At 41.3% G+C, this 26522-nt stretch overlaps 1 protein-coding gene across 2 annotated transcripts in view; it reads right to left on the minus strand.

The window, feature by feature from the left end:
* Positions 1 to 24539, minus strand: part of mkxa (mohawk homeobox a) — a 44200-nt gene extending 19661 nt beyond the window's left edge. For both annotated transcript variants that reach the window (XM_041813692.1, XM_041813691.1), the window contains exons 1-5: positions 24394 to 24539; positions 22879 to 23148; positions 20557 to 20716; positions 15193 to 15346; positions 8395 to 8778 (exon numbers count right to left, since the gene is read on the minus strand). In XM_041813692.1, coding sequence (XP_041669626.1) covers positions 8395 to 8778; positions 15193 to 15346; positions 20557 to 20716; positions 22879 to 23054 — 874 coding nt within the window. In that variant the 5' untranslated portion in view covers positions 23055 to 23148; positions 24394 to 24539. The remainder of the gene's footprint in view (positions 1 to 8394; positions 8779 to 15192; positions 15347 to 20556; positions 20717 to 22878; positions 23149 to 24393) is intronic.
* Positions 24540 to 26522: the final 1983 nt, after the last annotated feature.

Consider the following 26522-nt stretch of genomic DNA (forward strand, 5'->3'; position numbering starts at 1 on the left):
TTTCTATTGCGCTTATCCCTTTGAGGGTCACGGGGGGACTGGAGCCTATCCCAGCTGCCACTGGGTGGGGTACATCCTGGAGTGGTCGCCAGTCAATCACACTCACACTTACGGGCAATTTAGAGTCACCAATTAACCTAATGAGCATGTCTTTGGTGGTGGGAAGAACCTGGAGAGCCTGGCATGCACAGGGAGAACATGCAAACTCTGCACAGTCTTAATTTTTGTTAAGGCAAAAGCACATTGTCTCATACTTCTCTAAGTTAAACACTTTAACTCAATAACCTACATCTTCATGGCAATAATACTGCAACATAAGTTACTTTAAAAGTAATGCAAACCAGGCCTGAGTCATATAATATATAATGAGTAATATGAAAAAAATCAGTTCTTGTAAGAAGTGAACAGGGATTCCAGTTTTCAAACAGGACTCCGACCCTGTGCTCCTTCATATTAAAATCTCTGCTAAATATGCCAGAAAAATTAGTCTGGAAGACAATGTTCCACCCAATTTAAAGCAACAAAAGCAGAACAGCTGGACCAATTTACTAAGAATCATTCCAAAAATGTGGCATTAATAACTTATTATTGGTTATTGTTGATGTTTTCTTTCAATTGTTGTCAGGTACAAGAGAAACAGCAGGCATGTCTCTTAATAATCCAGCTGTTTTTGAGAAGATAATGTTTTTTCATAGAGAAGATGACATTTTTAAATGCTCTGAGGAGAACAAATACAACTCTCCTCATCTGTTTTAGAAGTGTGTGAGTCAGACATTCAGAGAAAAACTATCATCACAGTCAGACAGCATTTAAAGCAGGTGCAGGAATATGTTTAGAAATATATGTGAACTTTAATCCTGGAATCAGTTTGATTGTTGTTCTAACACAAACCCCGAATCCGAGCTCTATTCCCAAAACAGCCCTGTAATAAAGTGAGGTCTAGTCAACTGACCTCAGTCTGGCGGATTTCCCTTTTCTCCCTATCTTTGTAAGAGGAAATACAAGAAAACACACACACGTCTCATTTCTTCCAACCACAGCCTCTGCCTTTAAGTCACAGCCGCCATGCTGACTTCTTCTCCCTTCAGGCCGCTGACGGAGAAACTCCACTTTGGATCTCATGGAACAAGAGCCTCCTTCTCCTCTTTTTGTCCTCCGATTCCCAGAGTCCAACCTGAACCAAGTGAGTTTTGGCAAAAGCTGCAGTCTTGGAACAACATCCCAAACCCACTCCTCCCTTTCTCTGTCTTCTCTTTTCTATTAAACTGTGGAAAGAGCAGATCGTAGCCAGTCTGTCCACATCTTTGGATTCCTCTCATGATGAGTCCTCATTTATCACTGTCTGGGAGTGGCTCATTGTCACTGAGCAGCCTCGTGTCAAGCATTGTCTTTGCTGTTGAGCTGTGGTTTACAGTAAATTACATCGCCGCTCATCAGTCAGCAAAGTTGACATCTGAAATCAGACACAACAGCTTCCAGCCCTCAACAACGCTGCTGTATAAATCATCACAGTGGGGCTTCTCTTTGGAGGGGAAACAAGAGACACATTAATGGTAAAGGAAATCCAGTTAAATGTATCTTGTTAGGCTGAAATATGAAAACAGCCATGATAGAAATCTTTTTTTATCACATCCGATCTCTCAACCTTTCTACCTCCAGACAAGAAATCCAAACATTCTTTTTTCCGCATTAGGGTTATTTTTCCTCCATTTACCTGGACGGATCCAGACCTTCTTAAGGGCCGCTGAACTCTCAAGGATTCAATAACTGTCTGGCAGCAGATACGACCTCATTTGAAAGACCCTCAGTGGCTGCGGTAAAACGCTTCTGATTTCATGCAACTAATTTCTAAGAAAGCTACGTGTTGAAAAGCACCTTACTTATCAGTGAACTACTTTACTGCTGCATAATCAGGATGACTTTGTGTTTTATATGGCCAAGAATCTTTTAAACAGATGTGTGTGGAATTAAATAAACAGTCTTTAGCCACACAGATACCCTTGCTTCTTTTAATAGTCCCTTTACTTTGGTAGGTCCTCCACTTTCAAATAGGTTAAATTTTCAAATTGCCAATGCACTATGAAAGTATATTTGATACACATCAGCATTTTGGACTAAAATATCTAGACCAGTGGCTCTCAACTGTTGGGTCGGGACCCAAAAGTGGGTAGCAGAGCAGTTTTCAGTGGGTCGTGAATAGGAGTCTGTAAAAAAAAATGGTGGCAAGAAGTCCTGAAGGCCTTAGTGGACATGCATGCATACCTTTAATTTTACCCGGTTTTACTAATTTTTCTCCTTTTCTTGCACTGAATAAAGCTACTTTTCCCATGATAATAGAGCAATTTCTCAAGATCTCTGCAAAACTGGCAAAATTTAGACATAATGAATGGGAAAAGAGGGTGTAAAAACTGTCAGTTTTGTCCCTTCTATTTTTCACATTATGTATTTTGGCCCAATCATGCTCCAAACTGCAACATATTTATTGAACTAAACATGGCTTGTTGAAAATCTTTTGAACTTTGGGTCGCGATTAGTTGTAAGAGAGACTGGTAAGTTGTAAGGTTGGATCAGTTGAGAACCACTGATCTAGACTGTTTGACAAACTTCTCGACAGCTACTGGATGGATTGATATGACATTTGGTACACCCATTTATATCTCCCTAAGGACCAGTTGGCTTCAATTTAGTGTTTCTGCAACTCATGATGAAGTGATATCATCAAATCAAATATTGCCCAATAATACAATCAAATACCAGCAAAATCATTGGCATCCCCACTTGCCTCAATTGTTGTGTTTTCTACTCAATACAAGCATTGCATGCCAATGCCCTAAGGATCTAAACCTGCAAAGCAGATGGACTGGTCAGTCTGTCATCCATCTTGCAAAGCTCCAATTTACAAATGTGCCTAACCTGAAAACAGTTTGGACCAATCAGCATTATTTGAGGAGAACGACACAGTAGTGACAGGTGGGGTTTAGCTGTACTGGAAGACAAGAGGAATGGCTGCTGCTGGTGAAGCAGTTAGCTTAGATGTAGCTATAGTACAGTGGTAGTTTTATGAGAACTTCAACACATTTTTTTTAATTAAAACAAGAGCGAAGAGCCACACTAAAAGCTTTAAATGATGGAAAAAATGTTTTCAAACTTCTCCAATCTACTTCAGCATGAGTTTGCGATTGTTATGGATAGGGTTGAGTTGTACTGTCAGCCAGTAAGGCTGCTCCTGCTGTAGTGATCAGCTCAGATGTTATTGTAGAAAAGTGGCAGATTAATCAGACATCAACCACTTTCTTTCTAAAGCAAGATAAAAAACAAACCAAAAGCCTCTCTTGGCAGAGATGTTTTAGCATGTCTCCTGATAGGCTTCGGCATGATTTTTAGCTACCAAGAAGTTCCGTCATTTATAAACTCAGGCAGCATTAGCCTTTAAAGCTCAGGTGAATACTGGAGCTGTGCATGTCTACCACCTCATTTTGTCTTGCCGCTCTGACTGACCCATAATGAATGTGACAAGATGTTCATCCAATCATGACCCCACCCTGCCCGAAAGCACTGCCCCTCGGCGCTGATTGGTCCTGTCACTTTCTAACCGGGCCCATACGGTTCAGATGGGAGCTTTGCAAGATGGATTCGCCAGTGAGAAACACGGCTATCCATCTGCTTTGCAAGGTTAAAAATGTTGGCGAAAATGCTCTGACTGTTAGCACTGACTTAATACAAGAAAAACAAAGCATTGGATATTTGGATCATTTTTGTTTGCTTCTCTTAATCTTGTTTCATAAAACCCTAGAACTGACATTTTTTAAACGTGCTAATGGCCGCTGACTGGCTTTTAGCCATCAGGCCTTTTCCACATCAGTAGTATCTTTGGCAATCTTTCCGTATTCACCATTAGGCTTCTTTAGTCAGCTGTAACCAGAGTGCATAAAAGAGAAAACCTGAGTAACTGTACGACTGTCAGTCTCATGTAAAATGTCTGACTGAGATCTCTCAGTCTCCATCCACAGAAATGCTGCGAGTTATTTAGCGCATAATGATCTATATGATATCGGACGGGGCGAAATCTGGTACGGAGCAAGAAGACAAACACTGAGCCAGATTCCTGCCATTTAATATCCCATTAAAGGGTAATTTGGCATGAAACCCCTGGCATGTGTGATGGAATTCTCCTGCTCCTTGTGTTCAATGAAATTCCCCACAGGCTTTGAACTGGAGGTGTGTGTGCATGTGGCTGTTTGGACTGGTGCATGAGTGTGTGAGTGCTTTAAAGCCAGCAGAAGTAGTTTTCCACTGGGGTAAATCTACACTCTCCATCTCCTGCCACGTCTGACTGCCCTCTGTAGTCACAGATAACACTGAGGGCTCAGGCTGCGGCCACAGCGGCCAGCCGGCCCGTTAATGGTCTCCTAGCCAATGGGACAAAGGTTGCCAGGCACGCCACTCCTGCTCTGACCAATCAAATCGTGTTACAGGCTGAAGAATGTGCCAAAAAACACCGTTTGTACTCCTACAGTCAAGTTCAAATTCTTCTTCTCCTCCTCTGCCTAAAAATGTCAAACATTTAGTCATTGTCAGAAAGAAAGTAGGGGGAACATTCTCCGAGCTTAAACCCGATTTATTCCTTTTTTCCCTCTGAATAACTGAAACAAGTCAGATTTATGTGAAGTCTACAGCTCAGGGAATGACTTTTCTGTTTCTACACAAACATAATAAAACTATTTGTAAAAGAGGAATGTGTTCACTGCAAAAATATTTGGAATGTGCTGCCACAGGATGAAAAACGGCAGAGGAAATGATGCAAACCTTCAGAAGCTTCAGATTTGCCTCCCTCTGTCTGCGTCGGCGAGATCAGATGTGGAATTAAAATTTCATTTTCCTGACTTTTCATTGTTTCATTTTTTTTTAAGCTGGGCTATCACATCGGAGGGCCCCAGCAGGTGTTCGATCCCATGAGTCAACACCGCCTCGGAGAACTTTCCGTGTGTGGATTCAAAAGCCCCTCATGTAACAGAGTAACACGTCTGAAAAGGTGCCAGAGTCAGAAGAATCCATGAGGGAGACATCAGCGCCAAGGAGTTATATTAACCATAGAGATAAAATAGTTAGTCTCTATTAAAAACAGCAGGCCAGCCAGGTGAATTAATCCGTTTTGGGGGATTTGTCTTATTAAAGTCTGGTACAGAGGGAGTTATAAGTCTCACTTGGTCTATCCATCTCGTCTTTATTTCTCCATCTGTGACTCGCAGCAGGTGCTTCAGAGTAAAAAAAAGCCTGACGCTCGTCCAGGTCACAGGGTTTCGAATTCTCTGATCAGGAGGACTGCAGTTCTCTGATGCATTTCATACAAACCACCTCCTCCACACTCACATAATATGAAACACATTGTAGGAGCTTTGAATGAAACACAATAAAATGTGCTCTTCCCCGCACAAAGCCTCTCCGTCCGTCCTCTGTCACTCACTCGGCTTCACCTTCAAATCCGCCCCCTCTGGGTCCTGTCTGTGCCCGACAAAAAGTGAAAACATAACTATTGGTAATGAAGTCAGCCTGAACAAAAGGAGCAGTGTTCTGAGCTGAAGAAGAACTTGGACGGAGCTGACCTTGATTGTTCACAGATCAGACAAACTGTGAGCTGAGGAGTTGTGAAAGACTTTGCAGTGTGTAGAGTTTGGTGATTTGTGAGGGCCAGACAATAAATTCACACTTTCAAAAACATCAGCATCAATAGAAAAAACTTTCTGAAATGCTATGAAAATATGTCTGGGCTTGAAAAATGGTCTCTAAGTCAGCACATGAATCATTAAAATGTCAAACAAAGATGACATACTGTATGAAGCTGCTCCTGGAGCTATGTCTTTGCAGAGGATACTCATTCATTATGTAAAAATAGCCTCTCCAGAGAGTTTAGACACTTGTTTATGGGGTCAGAATGGTTTGACAATGAAAAGAAACCATTTCAAGTCAAATCTCTTCAAATTAGTGGAACAACTGCATAAAGTCTTTTTCAAAATGCCCTATCTTTTAGATCCCAACACGAGGGGGCTCCTAATCAAAGCAGCAACAAAAGATGACTTTGACCTGCCAGGCAGACTGTTTAACATATCCATAGCATGGGACACACACTATATGGACATAAGTATTCTGCTGCCTGCCCATTACACCAGCATGGCCTGTAATGACTGTAATGGAGTTGGCTACCTTTTACAGTTATAACAGTCGCCACTCTTCCTGGAAGACTTTTCACATGGTTTTGGAGTGTTTCTGTGGGAATTTGTGCCCATTCAGTCTGTAGAGCATTTATGAGGTCAGGCACCAATGTTGGACCAGAAGGCCTGGCTTGCAATCTCCATTCCAGCTCATCCAAAATGTGCTCCATAAAGTTTCTCCACACCAAACTCATGAAACCATGTCTTTATAGTCCGTCTTTGTGCACGAGGGCACAGCCATGTTGGAATAGAAAAGGGCCTTCTTCAAACCGTTGCCCCACAGTCGGAAGCATAGCATTGCCCAGAATGTCTTAGTATGCTGAAGCATTAAGATTGGCCCTCACTGGAGATAGGGGGTCTAGCCCAAACCTTGAAGAACAGCCCAACACCATTATTCCTCCTCCACCAAACTTCACAGTTGGTACAATGCAGTCAGGCAGGTAATGTTCTCCTGATATCTGCCAAACACAGACTCACCCATCTGACCACCAAACAGAGAAGCATGATTCCTCACTCCACATGCAGCTGCTGGGCCATAGAAACACATTCATGAAGTTTTTGTGCTTACATTAATGCCAGTGGTTTGGAATTCATCAGTGAATCAGTAGAGTGCTGGCGACTTCTATGCACCATGCACCTTAGCAGTCGTTGACCCCACTCTGAGATTTTACATGGTCTTATGCGTCATGAATGAGCTGCTGTTATTCCTAAATGCTTCCATTTTTTAATATCACTTACAGTCACCGCCATTCTTTATCGGCTTACGGTAAAACTGGACTACACTTGTAGCTACTGTCTTATTCTCCTCCCATTGGTCTGTCCACTGTCTGACCAAGGTACAAATGTTTCAGACTGAAGCTTAGCAAGATTGCAGTCAGGCCAATCTACCAGCTTTGCAAGGTTACCACACCCCCACAAACAGGGAACTTAAAATATAGATAACATAATGTTTGATATTTTTATTGAATTAAGACAGGTGCCCATGAAAAGAGGTTCTGGTCCTCGACACACTGGTCATGGGAATAATTCCCAGTATCTCTGTGTTTGGTGCATTTCTAAATTTGGACATTTTAGTGCAAAATTTCCACATAATGTACCTTTAAATCACAGTATTTTCTGTCTACATGTGCTTTAAATTTGCTGTATTTTGCATTTTTGTGTTCAGACGGTTATAACTGAATTTCATTTTCAGTCTGCTGCATAAATACAAAGTAATGAAGTAATAAACTCTTTGAACCCTCATTTTTTAGGATTATCTTCTACTGAAATTATTTCAGAATAAGAGGACAGAACATTCTGTGCAGGAGTGCACATTTAGCAACAAGAAATAATCAAACAGTAGCTTCATCTGGTGTTATCTCACTCTGGAATGTGTGCTTCCTCCTGCAGACAGATTAATAACAGAAAACGACTCTCTCTGCACAACACGAGGCCGACACCTTCAGCTCTACTGGCCACGAGAGCATCAGTACACATAATTTGAACCACCACTGACCCATGTCAGGAGATCCTCCCTTTTGCACGTCTTCAGACTTGTCTTTAAAGGTGAAATTCCCGCTGTCTTTAAACAGAAATGTGTGCTTGAACATGTCTCACACACAGTCTGCAGACACACAAACAGTGTTCGCCCTGCGCCGGCTCTCTCAGCACGACCTCATGGCAGGATCAAAGGCATGCCAAACAGTAGCCTGAAAGTGAGCGTGTCCCACATGGCCTTGTTGTGTCTGGCCAGCTAAAGCCCGGTCAGAGGAGCTGGCTGGGGGGAATTCCTTCTCTGCTCGGAGTGTGTGAGAGAGAGCCAGTGTGAGAGTGTGTGCAGCGACTGTACATGAGCTTAGTGTATGAATATGTGCAAGTGTTGTGCATGCACTCAGCCTCCCTAGGGTTTTTCAATTTTTTTCTTTTCTGCATCACCATTTCAGTAACCACAAAAACTTACATTTGGAAATCATTTAATCCCAAATCATTGAAAGTATGGTGCTGCAGGGAAACAGTTTGTGGAGACTGCAGTAGAATGAGGCAGGAGGACGTGCAGGGAGGCAGACAGTTGGAAATAATGGACCAGCTGCAGGAATTAAAACAAAATGTGCAGATGGAGGGGACGAAAAAAGAACAAAAGTGAAGGATGTCGTGAGTGTGAGGGAGACTCTTGAAAGGAAAGAATGTAAGAAATGTGGCTCCTTACCAGCCCGATAAACAAAGTTTGCCTCGGCCTCAGAGGAGGATGGCGAGAGCAGCTCGTCGTCATACTCGTTGGAGCTAAAGGAGCCGGAGTGGTTCCTCTTGCGAGCGTCCATGACGGCGTTGGCTACCATGACATGGCGCAGCGAGTCGTTCAGGTAGCGGTGCAGCAGGCTGCTCTTGTACTTGGGTGGAGACACATAGTCCTCAGCGAGTGAAGCGGCTTCGGCGGCCGAACGAAGCCCTGCACCCATTCCCATCCCCATGCCCATGCCCATGCCCATGGCCATGCCCACCATGGAGGAGCCCTCCTTCTTGATCACGCTCTGGTACATCGGCTTGTTGAGCTCCTCTGGGCTGCTCTGTGCCCTCTGAGGGTTGTCCCCGTCTATGGAGAGGAAAAATTGCAAAGGCAAAAGTTTATTTTAGGGATGGGCAATTTAACCACTGGGATTGCTTATCATGCAATGAAAGGAAAAATTATGAAACTTTCATTAATTATTTTAACATTTATAGTTTTAAACTCAAGTGCATATAGAAATTGTTAATATAGAAATTAAACAGAATTAAATCAATTTTAGTTTAAATTTTTTTAATGCAGTGAAAACAATAAGTACTGAAAAAATCACATGCATATCCATTGTTTGAAAACATGCATTCAGTAATGCATGTAAAAAAAAGTTTTACAGAAACATTTATAACCAATTACATCCATGAATTCAGAGAGCATTCAGATCCCTTCAATTTTTTTCAGTTCTCTTATGTTGCAGTCTGATGCTACATTAAAAAAATGTTTTTGTTAAAATTAATCTACACTCAATACCCCTTCATAACAAAGTGAAAACAGAATTTTTTGCAAATTTATGAAAACTAGAGCTCTAAAATATCACATTGACATAAGTATTCAGACCCTTAGCAAGAATGCTTGAAATGTAGTTCAGGTTCCTCTCATTTCTCTTGATCGCTGCTGAGATGTTTCTACACCTTGACTGGAGTCCACCTGTGGTAAATTACATTGATTGGACATGATTTGGAAATGCACACACCTCTCGATAGAAGGTCTCATATCAGAGCAAAAACCAAGCCATGAGGTCAAAGGAACAGCCTGCGGGGCTCAGAGACAGGATTGTTGACAGGCACAGATCTGGGAAAGGCTATGAAGGGATTTCTGTTGCATTGAAGGTTCGCAAGAGCACAGTGGCCTCCAGAATTCTCAAATGGAAGAAGTTTGGCACAACCAGGACTCTTCTGATTGCCCAGCCAAACTAATTGAAGAGACCAAGAACCCGATGGCCACTCTGGCTGAGCTCCAGAAATCTTGGGTGGATGCAAGACAAAGTTCCAGAAGGACAACCATCACTGCAGCCCTCCACTGACCTGGGCTTTATGGCAGAGTGGTTAGACAGAAGCGTCTCCTCAGTGCATCTTCATATAGAGTGTTTTGCAAACTCCAACCAGCTTACATGTATTTAGCACAGAGGAGAGCTTTCATTTTTGCCATAAAGCCCAGATCAGTGGAGGGCTGCAGTGATGGCTGTCCTTCTGGAAAATTGTCCCATCTCCAAACAGGATCTCTGGAGGCCTTCTAAAGAGAGGTGTTTGCCTTTCCAAATTATGTCAATTTAATTAGTTTAATTTACCACATGTGGACTTTAATCAAGGTGTAGAAACATCTCAGCAGGGATAAAGAGAAATTGAGGAACCTGAGCTAAATTTACAGCATGTGCAAAGGGTCTAAATATAATGTCAATTTTATATTTCTTTTTTATTTTATTTTTAATAAATATCCAAAAATTCTAAAATTCTTTTTTCTCTTCATCATGATGGGGTACTGAGTGTAAATTAATAAGAATTAAAATTGATTTTTTTACTGTAGCATCAGGCTGCAACATAACAAAACTGAAGAGTGAAGGGAGTCTGAATTCTTTCTGAATGTACTGTACACTAGTAAATGAAGATTTTAACAGAAATGTTTATTTTTTTCAGGTTTTCATGGCAAATTCTGTCATATTTTCCCCTACATGCACTTAAATTTGTGTTCTCACCAATCTAAATCAAAATGAATATTTATTATCACCATTATAGTTTTTTAATCTACTTTGAATCATTTCATTTTATCAGATGCTCCTCCCCTTTCTTCTTGACAATTTATCTGTGCGTATTTTGCATCCTGCTCTACACTTCCTTATTTATGTTAAAATACCACCAGTCTGCAGACATGGTTCCACCTTTGCTTTCCTATTCATATAACAAGGAACAAACATGCCACTGTGAGCTGATCAGACAAAGTATCTGCAGTGTTTTATGAGTACAAGTACTTAGCCTTGGTATTGGTACGGTGCAGTATCAGTGCATTCCTGCATCATATGCAAAAATATACATTTATTTTGAGCAACTTCATAAAGTTATTGCATCAGTTTTTGGACTTTAGGACCTTTAAACCTTCTTGTTTATATTGTCTGTATTTTTATGTTTATATGTTTAATGTTTATTTCTCTCATCCAAATCTAATAAAAATGTTCAAAAGGCTTATTCTTGCACATTTATCAACTGTGCTAACTTTAATGATAATGACATTTGCAGTTTCAAGAATCTGCTCCTTAAATGCATTTCTAACTTCTGTACCTCCGTCCCTCCTGACCCACAGTCTGGTTATTTGAGCTAATCTTGAATCTAAAACCCAGGGTGAGGGATTTTAACCCGCCTGCTCTCCTGTTGGCATCGCCTCAAGAGCAGAAAGCCCAGCCGAGACTTGAGACGCATTACCAAACCAGAACGGATTGGTAGCCTATTTCCTCTCCATCAAAAATCAAGCGCACATTGCCCCCTTCTTTCCCTAAAGAAATAAATAATTTCCAGGGTGCTCTGCAGCCGAAGATCGAATTAAAGCACAGGTCTGTACCTGATGAAAGAAAGGAGCAGGGAAGATAAAACACCACGCTGAAAAACCAGATATCCTCTGGCAGGAGGGAAATTAGAGAGAAGTTCGCTCTAGATTCTGTCCCTGCCAAGAAAGTAATTTTGTAATTTTGATTCAGCCTGGGCCAAATTAAAATTATGGCTGCCACTTATCAGAAACACATGGAGGTAGGATAGTGGAGGTAACCCTCTCTATGTGAAGTTTAAGGTTGAGTTCAGAGACAATTCAGCATCTTCTGTTATACCATATGGGTGATAGTACTTCAGCTTTGTCATAATAACCAGAGGACAGTGTTGATCCTCTGTCACCTTTATAAGAAGACGCCTTTTTCACACCTTTATAACAGCGTGTCCTCTCCAGACCTCGTGCTGAGAACAGTTTCTCTTTGTGATCTAAAACAAAACAAGCTGGATGATTTTTGTGCAGTAAGAGGAATGTTTGCAGAGTCAGTGGGGTCAGGTCTGGCCCCATAAATAGCCCGTGGAACAAAAGCATAGACTTAAAAACATAATGGAAGGCTTTTAGCGCATGGGTCAGAAGTGGGAGCAGGCTGCGGATAGCTTCATAACCATAATGTGACAGGGAGAAGAGTCAGAGAGATATACAGAGCCTCCGGTGGTACAGTGGCCTGTGGCGGACACAATGCAAACACCATGCACACATTCCTGTGCAAGCCACAAGCCCAGCCGCTCCTCCTCAAAAATTTAATTAGAGATCACTGACACCACAGCGCTCTTCCTTTCTCTTCATTCTTTTACTGCACGAGCACACGTGTTTTGTATTTTTTTTGTTTCCCGACCATGTTTTCGGTGCTGTCAGCGAGTAGAAAAAGGCTGTTGCTGTAAATACACGGCTGACAGAGAGCTGCTCATTTACAATTGCAGGCTGGGAGGCAGAGGTTGGCTTAGCGGGGTGTCTTAATGACAGCGTGTCACAGCATGCCGACCTCGGCGTCGCTTGGCTGGCTCACACACTCACCATTTTCGTACACCGAGAACATGGCTCTGCATAGCATCAGCCAGCTTTAGGATGGGCACACAGCACCTTTGGCCTCAAGTCAGGTCATAATGCTAGATTTACATTTCAGGGCACTAGAAGTATGACGTAAGGAGATTTTCTCTGAAACTGTACAAAGGGCATCAGGTTCATGTGAGGTTAGGTGACCATTCATCATTAAGGCCATTTAGATCTGACGGCGTTGGAAAGATCATCAATCAACGTGATGGATAGATCAGGTTTACAACATGTTTATTTTCATTTAAACAGACATTTCAATGCAGCTTTTGCTTTCATGGCATGTCTATTAACATGCAATCAGTCTTAAAGGGATATTTCAGTATTTTTAGGTACTAAGAAATAGTAGTGGCATTAGCCTCCAGAGATTTAAATGAGAACTGCAAATAGAAAAAGTATGGCCAAAATGGGGGCGCTGTTTTAGCTCAATCAGTCATGCACAGTAGTGAACTCCTCGACACATCAGCTGCAGGTTTGACTTCTAATTATTGGGAGGTATCTGGTTTTCTATACCATTAAGCCTTCCTAAAATGTTCCCACAATAAACGCCATTATTGCCAGGAGTTAAAAGTCACATTATACAAGAAGGTCAGACCAGGCACATGCAGGTGGGCAGAGTTCAGACCTCATTAATTGCCCCCTTTTAAAAAATGCCTCTTTTACAGAGTATAAAAACAAAATAAGGACACATATCCTGTTCACACGGGACTAGAATTGCCTAGGGACCTTTGGTGATCATTATGTAGGACGTCTGTGTTTGAAGTCCCATACAAATGGGACATGTCTGTTTTTTGTGGAGTAAAAATTACAAGGCGAATTAGGAAGCATATTTCAGCACACAGAGGTCAAAAGGTAATACTAATCCCATGCGAGTTTCTTTCTGCAATCTAGGGTGGTACTTATGTTATCACATGATCAAAAATAACAGAGGCAACATAGAAGATTGTTAACAAGATCAGTGCCTGATCTAATATCAGTATTATTTAGCTGTATATTTCATGCACAACATAACAGGTTTTAAAATCTGTTGTTTAGTATTCAGTGGTTAGGCTGCAACAGCTGATCTGTGTGAGAAGGGTTGTTGTGGATGCGCAATGATCCCAAATTTGCAGAGGGCCTGCATAAAAATAGTTTAAATTAACAGGAGAAGTTCACATCTCACATCAAACATCACCCTTTCTCATACATTAACAGGCAGGATGCTTGACTTTTTTTCTCTTCCTCTGTCTGATCAGCTGAAGAAACGCATAGGTGACTTATGCAACCTTGATGTGTAATGGGAGAGTAAGAGGAGATATTTCACCAGTCATGCTGTAGATCTAAAAAATGTTGATTTATAGAGAGAGGGAAAAATCACTTAAATGCATGAAGAAAACATCAACTGCAGAATGTGATGTGCACAACATTGCAGTTCTTTGTATAACGTTGCATGAATTAAATCTGCAGTGTGTTTTCATTGCTGCAGCCATGCAGCACCCTTATCTCTTATCCTTAAGAAATATCTGTAAATTTGAGTACATTACAGACTTCACTTATCCCAAGGGAATGCACCGCACCAAACACTGACGTCAGGGGTTAGCAGAAGTTTACAGGTAATTCAAGTCCTGTGCAAAAAGTATTTAGACAGACATTTGAATGCAGCTTTAAGGTACTTGTCAACAGCAGTGGCATTAGCCTACAGAGGTTTCACTCAGTATTGCCCCTTTAGGCATGACTAACTAGACTATACATGCTACAGACAGGTACAGGTGAGTTGTGTAATTTAAGGCGTTTTGGGCAAAAATTGGCTAAAAACAATGTTAGCTAAATTGTACACTATATCAGATAGATTTTTTTTCATTTGGAAAGCCTCTATTTGCCACTATTTTGAAATGCAAGCTCTGGCTAGCAGCTGCGTGGTCTTCTGCCTCAGCTTATCTGAACAGCTTTGTGGGCCTGCGGACTTCGTCAGAGGAAACAATACCAGACTAAGCTAAAACGACACTAAAATGAGCGATTTCAGCGCAAGTGGTGATGATGTGCTATTTACTTTGGATGCAAGGGTTTACTTCATGAGCCAGAGTAGACAGAGAAGTCTCAGCAGAATGGGATTATGTGACGCAAGTATGAGCTCAACTAAGTATTGCATCCTTTAGATAAGATCTGTAACTTGGCTAAATTAGCCCTACATTATCATCGGGAGTTTTGTTATTACTTTCAGCATCTTCAGACAGACAGTGCTGCTGATGGAAACAGACACACTCTGAAGGCATTCAATATAAACATGAAAACTTTACACAGCACCTTTTTTCATGATGCTAATTAAAGGGAAGTCATCACTATTTTTTTTTTTTTTTTTAAGCTTTACTTTTGGGCATTTTGTGCCTTTATTTGATAGAGGAGAAGAAAGTGGATAGAGTCGGAAACAAGGAGAGACATGCGGTGGAGGGCCTCAGGCTGGATTCGAGCCTGGGTCGCCCGCGTACATGGGGTGCGCGCCTTATCCATTCTGCCACCTGCGCCCCCTGGTCATTACTATTTTTAAATACCTTGGGATTTGGTATTACCATATGTCCACCCAACCTTATCATCAGCCTTTTAATGCATGTTTTCCCCACTCTGTATTCCCCATGCTGTGACTCTTGCCCTCTAATATGAGCTGTTGTAATAATCAAATTGACTAATGGGGGATCAGTAAGGGTTTATCTTATCCTATAAATGCTAAAGGCTAAATAAATGTTCTTGAAGAGGGGCAATGTTTGTTGTAATTTCACTCAGAGCATCTCTGATTGAACTCCTCTCTCTTGAATGCCAAATTCTTTCACCTTATAAAAAATATAAACGCCCTTATGAGAGAGAAGTTCCGGCTCCTGTGTCGAGTATCAGTACCTTCTGAGCAGCTGTCATCACTGCTGACGCTCAGCCTCTCGGCGTTGCCCTGCACATATTTGTTGTAGAGTTTAATCCGCAGCGCCCAGCTCAGGTCTGGCTGCCTCACCGTGTTCTTCAGTCGCCTCCTGGCATTAGCGAACCAGTTTGAAACCTAAGAGAAAGACAGACAGAGAGAAGTCGAAGGAAGCGGGAAGACATAACAAACAGAAACATGTGTTATTGTTTTGAATTCAAACACCTTCACATCCCTGACAAAACAAAGACTATCCTTTATGAAAACGTCTGCTCGCTGCCGGCCATCCGTCTCATTCACAAAAACCGAGAGAGGCTCGAGGCAGAAGACAGAAACAGGCTCAGGTTGCAGAGTAGCTCTGAAACTGAGCTTTAAGAAACATCCCAGATGCTCCGCAGAGACATCCCAGCATGCATCTCTTCTGTAACAACACCATGTAGAAACATTTAACACCCTGAAACGCTGAATCGCCAGCAATCGCAACATTTCATTTACTAATGTTCTGAACGAGATGTACATGCACTGTGCTTATTCTGGACTGGTGCAACCTTCCTCCAATAATACCCTTTTTTCCAACACCGACTTCAAGATGCAATAAAAAAAAAGACACTTGAGCCGCCGCTCTTCCTTTCACTGGGAAGGCAGACCATTAGATGTTATACTAGAATAACTTTTCATGCTCAATAGACTTCAAGCGGCTTATGAACGGCCCAAGATGGGAGCCTTATGCTAGAGTACTTATTTTTCTGATCCCTTCTTTCAGTATCGAGTTTCTCGTTAATGAAGACCATCCCACATGCTTTTGTCTCCAGCCCTGCGATGTGGCACACCAAGGAAAAAGATGGCATCTTGGCTGCAGGAGAGGTGAGGCGAGGCAAGATGTGGGCGGCTTGCTAATGAGGACTGGAGGAAAGACGGCTGTCAATGAGGTGAGAGAAAAGAGAAAGGAGGGCACCTCCTGCACAGATGACACCCAGAGATATTAAAAAAGGTTTTGTTCCAGCAGCCAGAGCCGCTATTTGAGCCGTGATCTGTCTGCACTGTGTGTACCGTAGAGGAGACAGCATGCAGTGATGGAGAGATGGCACCCATGGCATAATATTTTAGTCATAGTTTACAACATTCACATGGAAAAAATGGCTGTTTTAGTAAAACATGACAGATTTAGACGCTTTGAACACCTGCTGCCAGGTGGGTGTTTCCAGGGAAAAAGCACAGGAAGTGATGCGTTCTACATTACTGGCAGCAGCAGCTGGTTTGTTTGGACTAAACAGTGGAAGATCTGGGTAGTTCATGGCTTCATAGCCTGGATGTTTGAAGAAAAGAATCACTCATATGGGTGCAATAATATTAAATTCATATCAAAAGCTGAGATTACATTCAGTGAAAGTGTGCATCTTTCCTAATTTTATGGTCATTTATGTCAGTAGGTCCTTTCTACACAGAGGCTATGAAACACTTGTGCACTATTAAGTGTTTTATGTCATTTGTAACAGTATCTTATTGCATCATTGCTATTTTTTTAAATACTGGGGGGCGTTATGCAATTCAACCGATCAACTGTATAGTGACTTTTGCATAAAATTAATTAATTACAGGCAGAAATGCCACATTTCCCATTCCTTTTTGTTAACAAAAAGAACAAATCCCAGAGGCGTGTGCACAGTTTCTGTTTCTCTCCTAACTGTGAAAATAGCTGCATACCAGCAGAGGGTAAACCAACAGCTGTGCCAGTGAGCATGCATAGCTGGCTAAACTGGCAACTTGTCAAAGAGGACCACAGTTACTTTGTGGAAATATCCCCATTATGTTGTATTTTGGCAGAAAGGGACAAGAACACCACAAAAAGCATATGTTTAAGAGTCTGTGTCATACTGTTTTAACTGCTGTGTCTGATGCAGCACTGGTTCCCAACTTTAAGGGTTTTATAGATCAAAAAACTAAAATCAATGCAGATTTTTTTACATCTATATCTTAGGAGTTGTCTGATTATCAGCCTGGCTGATTATTGATGCCGGTATCTGGCATTTAGCCGATTAGCCATCTGGGCACTTTATTTACTGGTAATCAGCTAAAATCAACTAATTCAAAGGTTCACTACTTTGACTTCACTACAAGGTTTGTCTTTCCCTTTGGTTCTGTTTTCACTCTCTACAGTCTCACCTAATGTCCCGCCCACATCACTATCTGACTTACCAGCCAATCAGCACTAAGGCCTTGGTGGAACTGACACTGAGAGTGTACGGCAATCACTTCCTGTTTCCTGCTACCACTTTGTTGCTCTGTGCTGTTTCTCATGTTAAGAGCTAGTGCTAAACTGTTTATTTTCCTTAATCTTTAACATGCAGTTTTACTTTTTCTCACATTAAGTTCATTTTGTTTGTCATGACAAATGCATATGGACTCCAAATACTGGTTATCAGTCACATGCACAACTAATAATCGAAAAAACAGTATTAATTGACCCTAACTATACATCAACTTTGTTTTGTCTGTGTCTGGGGGGCGGGGTTCAGCTTCTCCTAGGTGAAAGTAGGGTGAAGGGGGCTTCAAGGAAAAAAGGTTGGGAATCGCTGTTATACAGTATTCCTTTTCCCTTTTCATTGTCAGGTTTAGAGCAAAGAGCTGTGAAGGTAAATGTGGCTGTTATTCTGTTATTTAGCTGCAAAGTTATAGATACGGGCTCTAAATTAGGCTGGAGATGACAGTAGAGGGCAGACACACAATTGGCTACAGTCTAAAAATCTCCTGAGTTTGTAGCAAGTTGCAAATGGCTTTTAATTTTTAGTGATGCAAAAGTAGTCTAATACAGCTACTCTCAACTGGTGCAGCCTCAGGACTCACCACCACCTCCTTACTGAGAAAATGAGACCCAAATTTCCACCTGCTAAAATTTGTTTTATGAAAATTTTGCAGTTTGGACCTAAGACAGAACAAAAAATAGTATTAAACACAGCAGCAGGACAAAAAAATAATTTTAGGGAAGTGCATCATAACATAAAGCCCTAAGCGGACAAGCATCCATGTATTTTATGTTACTCAGTTTTCCATGATAATGTGTAAATGCTGGCTGTTTTCTAGGGAGCTAAAAAAAATTCAATCAAACCAGCTTTATTATGTAAACCCAAATGAGATAAATAAGTCAAGAAAAAAATACTTGCTGATTTTCTGCTGATCACAGCAAAACTGAGACAATAAAGAAATGTTTTTTTGCCCATATCTGATATTTACTAAGTAATTTTAGCCAATCTGATATGGATACCAACATTCAAATGTAGTCCAGACTTAAAACTTCAGTCCTTAAAATAGATTTTAAAGTGTAAAGAACTATAAATAAAGACAAAGACTTCAGCTGGCCTAAAACTCCACAAACGGCCAATATTTACAGCTGATAGAGGCAGATTTTTATAGCCAGAATATTGACTATATCAAGAGAATTGTTCATATCTAATGATACTGATATTATGCAATTCATGTGGTGCAGCCCTATTTTGTTGCCAGAATGTATTTTTTTCTAGGTACACATTTGTAACCCCCTGAAAACAACCCAGAGACCCACTTCTGGGGCCTGACCCAGCAGTTGAGAATCACTGCTGTAATGCAGTAACATGGTAAGCTGTTATCTAAAAGCATTAATCTTGTAATATAGTAAAGTACTGCTACTCAACGCATGTTTTTTGAAGGGATGCACGTCATTATTGGCTGATATTAGCTTAAAAGGTTAAATATCAGTGTTGGCATTTATGAAAAATTCTGCTGATATTTACAGCCATTATATCAGCCATACATACCTGCAGTCTAAACTCTATATTAGACTTGAATGTCAGGCTGCCAGGCAGGAAAACCGGCAGACTGTCGACTTCTCTCTCTCAGCTCTGCTTGACTCAACCTTCCTTTAACCGTTTTTTTACATTAAAGTGTGTATATATCAATAATGGTATCATAGTGGATATCAGCAAAACTCCAGTATTGTGCAGATCTATTCTTTTCTTTTTTGTATTCTATTAATCAAACACATCTGTATGCAGCAGCAGTGAAGGGCAGATTTCTTCCTCCTTAATAAACTCCATTTTGATTCTCTTTTCAGGGAGTAAAATTTTATCTGTGTTTAAGCTGTGGCTTAAGATGATTTTTTTAGTCTTTTTTTGTCTGATAATTCAAAACTATAAACATATTTAACATTTGTATGTCAAGTACAGAGATAAAATCAGAACAGGCAGCAGGCTTGCACACTGCAGACACTCAAGAGACTTCTCCTTAAAAACTACTTTTTGTTAAATCTCTTTTGAAACCACTGCACAGTAGAGCCAACCTTTAGTTAAAAAAAGCTCACAAAGCTCATGTAATTTATCCGCCTTGTACAATTTCACAAACTCATCCTCTGACCTCTGCTGCAACTCTCTGGGTGTCAGCCTTAAAAGTCTGCATGTGAGCTTTTTGTGTGCGTGCTCGGCCTCCCTGCTGTCCAACACAAAGCATTCCTCGGCACTTTGCTCGGCCTCGACAAAACAAACAGCTCCATCAGGCTCCCAAAAATGAGAACCAGATTAAGCAGCGTGGCCGGCGGCCCAAGGGAGCCGCCGCAGACGCTGTTAGGCTGTATCAGTGACCTCGTCAAACAGATGATACTGTACACACAGACAGCTGCACAAAACGCACACAAATTCACCGATGGGGTTTTCTGTGAGGGGTCAGTTTGTGTTTTTGAAGCTTAGACGCCCACTGTAGTCTGGCAGAATCAGCAGAGGGAGCAATAGAACTTAAAGCATTTACAAATGACTTAAATACACCTGCGTCTAAGGGTGCATATGAGGATTAAAGTGACAAACCAAAGAAAACATAAGAAGAAAATGCATCCCTGCTGCAGAAAAAAGCTGTTTATTTCTATATTTTAGACTTTTTCTGAGTAGTTTACCTCCTTAATTGGAAAAAGAAAAATTAAAATGACTTTGATGGAAGTTATCTAGTATTATTGACATAAATCAACAAAGCTAGGTTCAATAAATCCACATTTAATTTATTGCTGCAGCTATTTTTAGAGGAAATAAAAAAAGGAAAAGATTTGCAGTCTGTTGCATTTGGTAGAAGGTAGAAAGAACATTAACCATCCCTGCAGGAGAGCTGTAAAATAAACAGCTCAAGATGTAAAAACACTTTCTACTCACAGCCTGTTAATCCCATAACAACTCCGGTTTTCCAGACCTGATTAGACAGAAACTCAAATACTGTGTGTAATTTTCCCTCTCTGATCACTCTCGCCCCTGCAAGAATGCTTAAAAAACGCCTCATTTTTATAACTAAATCAGCTTTGATTTTTTTTTTCTGGAGCTGCTGTAAAGTGCACTCACCTGGACCAGGGTCATTTGTGAGCCAAGGGCCAGGAGGATTTTCTCCGTCTTGGTGGGGTAGGGGTTGTCTCGGTGCTTGTAGAGCCACTGTTTGAGCGGCCGCGCCATGTCCTGCAGAGCCTGACGCTTGTGTCGCACCTTGCCGCCGCTGGGACGACCTCTGTGGAGAAACAGAGAGATGTCAGCCAGAAATAATAATAATGAAAATTTCCTTCATGAATTTCTTAACCTGGAGGGTTTGCTTCAATCCATCTGGGATGCTTGCTCTCTTTGATTAACACATTTTCAAGAAATGCAGCACTTCTTTATAGGTGTAAAGATAATGGGCTGACATGCTCCCTGCTTTTATTTTTTACTGGCTTCATGCTCATTATTTCAGGATAAACTGACACCCTAACAGTTTGGATTCTCCAAATTAAATCTGCTTTTTAAAGCCATAAAGAGAACCTGAATTATGTTGTTTATTGAAGTAAACCAAACCGGTGGAAACCTGAGCAGGCCGGCATGATGTCTGAATTTGTGAGTCATGACACATAAAGTGAACACTCTCTACAGTGTACAATTTTCTCACCCTAAGCTGCAATTAAGCTGAGAGAAGTTTGATTAAAAGAGAGAGTGACATAGAGACAAAACAGGAGAGAGAGTGGGAAACAGAGAGAGAGAGGGGGCCGGCTGCTTTATTTTTCATTGCGTGTCCCACAAACCGCCAACACGTCGCAGTGAAACAAACAAAAACATTTCAGCCGAGCGGATATTTTGGCCAGATGAACATTTCACACCCTGGAGAAGTGGACCAAGAACAATGTAGCCGGGTCAGAGTCACAGCCAAGCCTTCACACAGGGGACTGACCGAGAGCTCAAATTAAACTTCTGGTTTTTCTTTTACAGAAAAGAGCTGTGCTACATGTCCAGAGAATGGTATAAAAATATCACAGCAAAATATATACCGTGGGACTGAGATGAAAATACATATAGATGCATTCTACTGTCCTAAATCAACAACCCAGTGGGGAAAAGTTGGAGCTTTGTCAAGAACACTCTTATGGTACACCAGAAAAACACAAAAAAGTCTTTAAATCTTTATATCCATATAATAAAGAAACAAAGATCTCCTATACATTCCTTTGTGAAAATTAAAACTGTTTCTGATGATGCTGTGAAGGTCCCAGCCTCACCTTCCCTCCAGGTTTTATGAACCTGTAGATGTCAGTATGGTGCTGTGCTCCACTGCTCCCTTTATCACACCAAAAAGCTCCACCGGCTGCAGATGTAACATATTTTAGTCTAACCTCAAGTCTGCCGGAGGTTCATGTTCAACAAATATTTTCCTTGTAATCTAGATCAGTATGCACATCCGAAAGGACTCTTTACACCGTGTTCTCAACTTTGGTTTAAACATCCACGAACACCTCTGTTTAATAATCTAATGTTCTTCATTAGGACTCATGCTTCCCTTGAAGTGACACCTTACAGAAACTCAAAATATTCCTCTTTTTTATTTAGACTGGCTCCTCAAGGAGGCTCCTTAAGGTCACTGCTGTTCCTTTCTCTCCTCTAATTAGCACAGCAAGTAATTAAACCACATCTTTTCTCACACCTGCTTCCTGACTCATGGAAATGAAGCCAAACAAAATAAAATATACATTTTAAATAAAGGTCATGGCTCTGATGGGATGACTAGACCACACAGAGAGTTGAAGGGCACATTTATTCCTTGGAAACAGATGGAGACCTACATAAGACACGCTACTGAACAGGCTGGTCCTACTTATTAATTTTCAGATTAGCTGTGAACATCAACATTTTAATGAGGACCAGACTGGGAAATATTCACTCCCTGGTCCATTCGATTCTGTTGCATAAGAGCAGCATGAAAAGGGAGAGAGCGAATAACGAGATTGATGCTTAAATTCTGTGTTGTGACACAAAGTAGATGCACTTTTAGGTGTGAAACTGAAACTTTTATGTTGATTTTTATCCGTGCGTAAATGTCTGACTTTGTGCGTAAAAGTGAAAATTACGCACTGCTGTTGAATCCGTTTGAAACTTAATGCACCCATGCTTATTAGAACTAAATCAGGCTCTCGCCTGCGCACTAATAACCGATATAATTTTACTGAAACTTGACCCTAGACGCAATCCCCTAAGTTTGATATTTCTTATCCTGGCTTCATTTCTCACACAAGGTGGAGAGGCAACCCCAGACAAAATCATCATTCTCATCCACGCTCTCGCTGTTGCTAACGTGTGCCAAGCGAAATAACAGCTAATCCACACATTAATACAAGCCTCGCATGCCGACCAGCAGCCTGCTCCACCTACCCGCTCCGTCTGTGTCTGATGCCCTGGTTGTCTCTGATGGTCTGGTTGCTGGAGAGGAGGTCTGGATGTTGCCCGTCGATGACTTCCAGATAATTTCTGCTGCTCATTTCCACTTCTTTCGCCTTCTCCTCAAACAGGACCTGGCTGCTCAGCTTGTTAAACACGATGGTGTTCATCTTTGGAACAGGTAATCCTCAAATATCACTGATGCGCAAAAATCAAAAAGTGAAAAAAGGTCCTTGTATGTGTCACAGTGTCCCCGTTTATCTCCTGTAGAGCAAGTATAAATATTTTAGAAAAAGACCACTTAAATAATACAAAACAGAAACTTTCTTGCTTCAAAAATATGAAACTTGTTTTGAAACAGTCATAAAAAAATCATTTAAATCCACACCAATTACCCCTGATAATTATTGAAGATTAATTACAGAAATTCTGCTAGAATTTGTAACTGGACACTTTGATTCAGGTGTGTATAATTCAGTCACCCTCAATTTTATGCCTGCCAGAACAAATAAGCTCCATTTATCTGCACGCAAACTATCAAGAGGTGCATGCGTAACTGTGCTGTTTTGATGCGTCATTGAAAGGTTGCTCTTTGCAAACATTTGCATCTGCAACTCAGATCCATAACATGAGGTTTGTCAAAGCCACTTTGCTTCCAAAAAAAAAAAAAAAAACAAACATAGAAAAAAAAACAATTAAAAAAAAAGTTTGTTGGGATTTCGTTGCAAAGATGTTTAAAGGGGGAAACTGAGGGATTCGTGCAGACAGCATGATTAATGAGTGTAAATAAATGACATTTTATCCGTGCGTAATACAGCCACGCAGCTCATATCCCTATAAAACGGTTATTTCGCAGAACACCTGCTTTTCATTTAAAAAATCAATCAGATTCTACTCAATTTCACTTAAAACGAACAACTAAGAAACAGATCTTAACATAGTTAAATTAAAAACCAGGTGTCCTAGCTATAAAGGCTTTAAAAGTCGAGCTGTAATTCCACTTTCCTGAATATTCCTGCTCTGCCTCCTCTGCACAGTGGTCTCCTTTTGCTATAAAGCCTCAATAGTTTATTTTGGTTCATGCACTCATTTTTTAAATTGAAAACAAACAATTCCCCCTGCTCCTTAGATGTGACATTTTGTTTTTCTCTTCACTTCCAATTTAGAAAGTCCCCGTACAGGCTGCATATTGGATCTGTCAGGGGGAAAGACGCACCGTGATGTGGTGCCATCAGCAGCTGCCAAACACTTAACACTGCCATGTTGTGATGCCAAGTGGAATAAAAATTATCCCCCAAACTGGTAGTAGATGTTGAGCTCATGTCTGTATTTCTCTACCATTGGGGTGTTATAAGAATAAAATAAATCAGAATGATGTCAGAGTATGCGCAGTACAAACTTAGCAATGTCCATTCAAACTTCTGTAAAGTGAATATATCCTTTATTTCATCCCCATATCCAAACTATCTCTCCCTTCCTGAAGGGTGTCATCGTATCTCGGTCACTTACCTGTCCCGGGCCCCTCCTGCGTCTCTCTGCTGTGTACAACAATAATCCTGTTTCCAGTCGCCCATTCCCCGCTCACATGTTCCCGTCCTGAGATTCTGAGCTCAAACCACACGGACCGCCGTCTCCTCCTCCGCTTTATCCAGCGGCCTGCGCCGCGCCGCCCGGGACTCTGAATATCTCACCCTGCTCATGTTTCCTAGCACACGGCCCGAGCCTGCGAACATACTGTGGATGGTTTACACCGGTTCAGGGGCCGCCGGCAGCTGGAAGGAAGAGAGGGAGGGAGGCTGCACGCTGCAAAAAGTAGGCTGTCTGTCTGAATCACTGAATGCATGGTGGAGTCTGAAAACGGTACTTATCTCCAAATAAATGTATCAGAGTGACATGGGAAAACATCTCCTGCTCCAGGGACTGTCCTCGGAGAGTTACATCGCCAAAATGATCATGTTGTTTTTTGTGTCGGTTTTTGCAAATCAACTTAAGCAGCCTTATGGTTTTAAAATTAAATCAGATTGTCTATAAAGCACTGAAAATGGTTTAACAACACCGTTTAGTATAACTGAAAGGTACACAAAAGTTCCTCAAGATAAATCCCCCAACATATTTTCACACTCACTTTTCGTCCCTCTGTGTTTCTTTGTATCCTATAAGTAATTTATAATTCAAGGGTGTCTTTAAATTACCAGTAATTTAGCAAACTGTTGGTGTTTCCACCTAGCTTACCTGGGGTTATGGTGTAAAGTAAACCGGAAGTGCATTGTGATACACAGCAAAACTCCTCCCCTCAGACCTATGTTAGCATGCTAGCAGATAAGTTGCTAAATAGCCAACAGGCTACATGGAGTCATATTTAACAGTTTAATTTGAAATATTGTCAGATAAACCACTTTGATATGAAATTTATCAGGATTTATCAGTTAATCTGAAGTGCTACTAGATGATTTTGGCAAAAATCATCTTGAAATATAATCATATATTTAAGTGAAAATCTTAATAGCAACACTGTACAAAAACAAATTTGTTAACATGCAAACAATCACGTAACCTTAGCTTAGCTCTTGTTTTTAATATAAAATTCATCAAAACGTGCTACACTATTGGATAAAAGTGTCCAACCGCCTGAGCCTTACACCAACAGGGACTGTAATGACATTTTATTCAAATACATATACTTTAATATGGAGTTGCCCCCCCCCCACGCATCCACGCACCCACAACAGCCGTCACTCTTCTTGGAAGGCTTTCCACAAGATTTTGGAGTGTTTCTGTGGGAATTTGTGCCCATTCATTCTGTAGAGCATTTATGAGGTCAGGCACTGATGTTGGACGAGAAGGCCTGGCTCACAATTTCCATTCCAGTTCATCCCAAAGGTGCTTGATGGGGTTGAGGTCAGGGTTCTGTGCAGGCCAGAGAAGTTCTTCCACCCTGAACTCATCAAACCATGTCTTTATGGTCCTTCTTTGTGCACTGGGGCACTACCATGTTGGAATAAAAAAGGGCCTTCCCCAAACTGTTGCTACTCAGTTGGAAGCAGAGCATTCTCCAGAATATTTTGGTATGTTAAAAAATGAAGATTGGCCTTCACTGGAGATAAGGGGTCAAGTCCAAACCCTTAAAAACAGCCCCATACTATTATCCCTCCTCCACCAAACTTCACAGTTAGAACAATGCAGTCTGGCTCTACCAGCATCCTCCAAACCTAGACCCACCCATCTTACCGCCAAAACAGAGAAGTGTGATTGCTCACTCCACAGAACACATTTCCACTGCTCCACAGTCCAGTGTCGGTGTGCTTTACACCCCCCCATCTGACCCTTGGCATTGGACTTAGTGATGTGAGGCTTGCATGCAGCTGCTCAGCCATGGAAACCCATTACATGAAGCTCCTGCTGCACAGTTTTTGTGTTTACATGAATGCAAGTGGAAATTCAGAACTCTTCAGCTATGGAATCAGCAGAGTGCTTTTACATACCATGCACCTTAGCAGTCGTTGACCCCGCTCTGTGATTTTACTTGGTCTTCTGAATGGAACACCTCAATAATAAACAGGTATAGCCGAATACTTTTGTCCATATAGTGTATGTTCCAGGCAGGGTTGTTTAGTTGACCAGTCTAAAGTCAGATAAAC

Source organism: Cheilinus undulatus, linkage group 19 (assembly GCF_018320785.1).
Source record: "Cheilinus undulatus linkage group 19, ASM1832078v1, whole genome shotgun sequence".
In the NCBI taxonomy this organism is placed as follows: Eukaryota; Metazoa; Chordata; class Actinopteri; order Labriformes; family Labridae; genus Cheilinus; species Cheilinus undulatus.